Raw genomic sequence first — 5,401 nt, 5'->3', positions numbered from 1 at the left:
GTATATATCAAACGTTCACTAGAAATATTCACATATTCAAGATCAAAATTAGTCTTTCGCTTGAATAGAAGATGCAAAAACGTGCTTTTTTCAAACGTCAAACCGAACGATCACACTGAAAAAATTTCAGGCATTTGTTTAATGTTTCAATTTGCTTAGTAATTTTTTTTTTCAATTTTTCATTTAATTACCGTAGAAATGGTCTATATTTTGAAGAATCACGCGATTTCCAAAGTGATTACAAAATTGTATCTCAACGATGAATTGGCCGATGTACATTTTGTGTTTGATTTCACTGATGCGATCGATAGAGTGCCGGCTAATAAAGCAATTTTAGCAGCTCTGAGCCCAGTGTTTTATAAGATGTTCTACGGCGATTTGAAGGAAGGATCCACTGTTAAAATAGTCGACGCGAGTGTTGAAGCTTTTGAGGAATTTCTTCAATTTTTCTATTTGGATGAAATAAGACTAAGGATGGAAAACATAGAAGCCGTTGCACGATTGGCAGATAAGTATGACATTCTGGAACATGTCGATGTGTGTGCAACATTCCTCAAAAGCCAATTGACGGTGAATAACATGTGTTGGGGCTATCAATTGGCTGTGTATCTTCGAAAAAGGCCACTTATTGCATTCTGTGAAAATGAAATTATAAGATCATCTAAGGAAATATTGGCAACAGATGTGTTTCAACGGTGTGAAAAAGATACTTTAAAGCGCATCCTGCAACTCGACCTAACATGCAACGAAGTTGATTTATTCAATGCATGTTTATTGTGGGCCAAAAAGGCTTGCATTGAAAACGATCTGGATGAACATCGAGCGAAAAACATACGGCTACAACTTGGCGACTGTTTTAAATTTATTCGATTTGGAGCAATGACAATCGAAGAATTCACCTCGATTGCAATGTCAAACCATGGTCTTTTCACTCCAGAGGAGTTTCAGGATACAATTTTTGCATTGACATCATCTAATTATAAGCCAAAGATATTCAATCGAAACCCTCGAGGTTTCACATGGAATGAAGAGAATGTATTGACTTGCAAACGCATTCGTGAAAACACCCAATTAAAACATGTAATGGGCTCCGAAATCATCAGATTTAAGTCGAATCAAACTATTCTGTTGGGAAAAATTATATCTGCAACCACGTACCGAATGGAAGCTGATGATCTACTGCGTCACAGCGATGTGCAGCTCATTATTTGTGAAATTGGTGATCATTCACATCCGGAGAAAATACATTACGATGGAGATACGTCAATATCATGGCTTAGTCATAAGGCACACATAGTTTTACCGCAACCAATTTTGATCAAGTCTAAAAGTGTGTATGAAATCCGATTGAAATTGCAAACGAGTAACGAGGCAATGTATGACTATTCGTGGAAGCCAACCATTGAAATGGAAAATGGTCTCAAAATTGAGTTCCAACGAAGTCCAGCAGCAATGTATGATACTTCTTCATATGGTTGGATTTCCGATTTTGCTATCAATACAGTTTAATGTCGATTCAAGAGAATTTTCAAGTGCAACTAAGGAGAAATTTATTATGAATTCAACAGTGAAAATTTATTGTACCCAATTGTATCAATAAAAGAATAAATTGCCTTTCATCAATATGTTGTGTATTTTTGTGCTACGCTGAGTATTTTGTAGTCATGATCTTGATCATTTATATGGCGCTGCGTTTGTATTACCTTTCTTTATTCAGTTTTTGGTGTGAAAATCTGACTCATACCAAAGATGAGCACAAATTTGATGTGAAGTTACTGTGATTCATACTAATCTGGAGAATATTTTAAGCACATCTTTTTATGTGGATTTCCTATGGGTCCTTATAAACGGCTTGAAAATTTAGAAACAAATTGATGCTAGGCAATTCTCACCGCAACGATTGCTAAATATAACAGCCGGTTTCTTTGCACAATCCGGTGAATTCAAGGTTGCCTCGGAAATACGATGGAATCGATATGTACTGTAATCTCGATTTAAACCTTTTATGATTGATACTTCCGGTATTGAACCCATTTCGTGTGAGGCGAGTTTTCAGTCTGCAAAAGTTAACAAGCCAAAATGGTTCTCTGTTACATTCACAATTCATTTGGAAATTAAGTGAAACGACACTAAAAAAAAATCTGAAGTACATGTTTAATTGAATTCAATGTTACATAATACGTATCGCTTCAAGGGCAAACATTTATTCATGTGTTATCGTTTATTTTGCTTGGTATTCGTGGACATTTATCCATCATGTTTATTTACTCATAATTCGCGGTATTGGCCTTTGATATAACTCTTAAATACTACGCTATTAATTCAACTAAACAGCGTATTAGACGACGTCGAAATATCGACACGTATATTTAAAAGACTATTTCACCGCTGTTGTTGTTCTAATGCGAAAGGGTTGCTCAATCATATTGATAAAACGAATCAAGTGGATCGAATCCAACAACAAATCTAAAACTGCATTTAAGTGCAATAATCTCAAAAGTAATCGTACTTATTTCCTACTTTAATATATTTCGTGCATAACAAAGAGCACGAGTTATTCTTATTAAAAGACAGATAAAGCAAATAATAGCGAAACATGCTTATGGCTCAGAAAAAATAGTGGTGATGTCTGTGATCCAGATTTTGTTCGCTCATGGTCATTACTCTCCGGGCGAGCGGGCAGCACACCGGTTCATGTACCGCAACCGTTTACTGTCCGCCCGTCCAAATTAACGCGAGCGGTTAACCATCAGCCATTTTGCTTTTATCGAAGCTCTGGTCATAATCTGTAAAACCATGACAAGAATTTTATCGTTTAAGTCACACAGTTACACACATTTTTTAATTTTCTCTCAATTTTTATTTAGTTTCCAATCATATAGTAAATTGTATCCATGAAATATAAATTCAATAATGAAATATTGAGCAAAAAAGTAGCCAACGATTATGTTTTCTTATACATTAGTTTCTAACATGCTAAAACTTTATATCGACTGGTTCATACGTATGATTATTGGCACAAACCGCTGAGTTCAAGTGGTTTCGTCAGGGTAAATACCTAGAGATGCTACCAAAGAAACGGTGCGAAAGATAATTGCTTGAGTTGGATATAATGTATATTTCACGAAGATGATCTGAGTCAGTCGCGCGACTGTCTGTTGTTAATTTTTAGTTCTTAATCGTGTAAATTCACCAAAATGAAGCAAATAAACCAATAATTGTAGACACTTTGACCAAGACTTTAGTCACATCTTTATTGATGAAAATGGAAATATTTGAATGCGCTTTTATTTTTTGTTAATTCAAACATGAGCAATCGGCAACTCAGCCGAATAATTGAATTGGAATGCGACCTTTTATCGTGATTGAGTTTCGTTATTTATTTGATCCCGCTCATTTCCATAACTGTGCGCAACAAATTCCTAACATGAGTAATCGATAATGTAATCTTCATTCATAACCTAATCCAAAGTAACAACTACGAAGAATTTTAAATATCACAACAGCTGAAAAAGTTACAATTTTTTCCACTGAACTATCGCTCTATAATCGTCTGGTGCATTTCCAAATGGCTTTCTACCATCGATCATGAATGTATTGATCTGAGTATCGGACAAGGTTTCATAGCCAAAAACATCTCGAGCCAGTTGTTGTGTCAAGGCGTTTGTGTTGGTGGTCAAAATGCCACAACAACCTTTTTCTTTGGCCACACGAATCACCTCCGATTCCATGAAGGTCATTGCCACCACATTGTCTTGTGCATTCAAACTTTCATGCGTTCCCATCATAAACGAGTGCATTATCGGCTTATCTCTCGGCAGACGATCTCTGGAAAAAATTGTGCATAGAATAAGTTTAGAATAACGAAGAATGTGAGTTTTTTTTTCAATAATGGAATTTTACGAATAAATGCCAACCTAACTGGAGTTTCAAGAGATTCCAGAAATTCGAATATCACACCATGTGGACCATCCAGATTGCACGGCGGTTCATTGTTTGCGTCGAAGCTCAAGGAAACACCAACAATACGGTTCGCTTTATCGGCAATTACGAAACTAAATGCAGTTTGAATCAGCGGATCCCATGTTTCATTTATCAGTACTACATAGGCCTCTTCGGTAATATCGGGCTTGATTTGCTGTTCCAATTCAGCTTTTTCCAAAAAGCTGTGGGCGATTATGCTAAAGATTCATTTAAATAGAAAATATTCAGCACAAAGGAGATTACAATTGTTAACGTGAGACTATTTGAACCCGTGAGCATAAAAACGACTTATTAAACAATCGCCGAACAAAACGATACAAGAAAAAACTACCAAACAAAACAAACGTTCAAAACGTAACACAGCAGGACGGTATCGTTCAAAACGAAACTCCGCTGTGCTACACATTACCGCTGTGGTACGTTTTGTTCGGTAGTTTTTTCTTGTATCGTTTTGTTCGGCGATTGTTCAATAAGTCGTTTTAATGCTCACGGGTTCATTTCAACTGTGAACATACCGAATGGTTTCTGCTCTGTACTCTTCTGAAAGTGGATAGGCCACGAAATCTGCTTTAACGGGTACTAGATGGTTCCCACGAATTATATCGATTTCGTTTGTGTGATCCAAAGCTTCTCTCAGGTTCTTTGCTGATATGAATTTGGTAATTTCAATGGAATAGCCACGATCACGAAGCTTGGCGACGGTATAGATCGAATTCAACGAATTTCCACCCAGTTCATAAAAGTTACTTTGCAGCGAAATGATTGTACGAGCTGATCGGCCAATAACTTCACCAATAGTTTGGAAGAAAATTCTGACCTTTTCCATCTCATTCGATGCAACACCGGTGTAATCATAGTCAATCGATGGCTCAGGATCATCTAAAACCAAACAAATCAATGCAATGAATTATTAGGATTGAAAATTTTCAAATCAAGCACGTTCTATTAGAAGAGAGTGAGCCTTACTGTTGTTGTTAGTGTTTTCGTACAGTTTCAGTAATGATTGACGATCAACTTTGCCATTGACCAACAACGGTACTTGATCGATGATAATGACCTGAGGCGTCATATAATCTGGGAGTTTGTTCCGAAGCATTTTTTCGATTTGCAATTCATGCAAAAGTGACGAGCGATCAACGGATGCAAAGGCCAAAATGGCTTGGTCCATTTGACCAGCATGATAGCATAGAACAATGCCTTTCTTTAAGCCATCAATTTCGTTGAGATTTTTTTCAATCTCGCTCAAGTCGACGCGGTGTCCTCTGATTTTAATCTGTGAATCAGTACGGCCCTCATAATGAATAACTCCACCCTTTTGTACCGATGCATAGTCTCCAGTTCGGTACAAGCGACTGTATTCTGTCGATTGTAAAACATATAAGTTTCATAGATCAATGAAATTTTGGTTCTCTTACGC

General features: G+C 36.7%; 2 protein-coding genes across 2 annotated transcripts; one reads left to right on the top strand and one right to left on the bottom strand.

The window, feature by feature from the left end:
• LOC129579757 (BTB/POZ domain-containing protein 6-B-like) lies at window positions 1–1,646 on the top strand. Its single transcript, XM_055469924.1, has 2 exons — window positions 1–130; window positions 197–1,646. The coding sequence occupies exon 2, from the start codon at window positions 199–201 to the stop codon at window positions 1,507–1,509; it is 1,311 nt and encodes a 436-aa protein (XP_055325899.1). The 5' UTR covers window positions 1–130; window positions 197–198; the 3' UTR covers window positions 1,510–1,646.
• A 1,191-nt stretch (window positions 1,647–2,837) lies between these two features.
• On the bottom strand, window positions 2,838–5,343 carry LOC129579756 (beta-alanyl-bioamine nonribosomal peptide synthetase ebony-like; the record flags this gene model as incomplete). Its single annotated transcript, XM_055469923.1, is given in 4 exon segments — window positions 2,838–3,828; window positions 3,918–4,181; window positions 4,500–4,863; window positions 4,951–5,343. Coding segments are annotated over 4 exon segments (1,334 nt in total), but the record flags the coding sequence as incomplete, so codon positions are not given.
• Between the last annotated feature and the right edge of the window lie 58 nt (window positions 5,344–5,401).

This window comes from Sitodiplosis mosellana, unplaced genomic scaffold (genome assembly GCF_009176505.1).
Source record: "Sitodiplosis mosellana isolate CC-2019 unplaced genomic scaffold, AAFC_SMos_1.0 Smas_scaffold_6520, whole genome shotgun sequence".
Taxonomy (NCBI): domain Eukaryota; kingdom Metazoa; phylum Arthropoda; class Insecta; order Diptera; family Cecidomyiidae; genus Sitodiplosis; species Sitodiplosis mosellana.
Note: the sequence above shows the minus strand (reverse complement) of the source record. Positions and strands in the feature narration are given on the sequence as shown.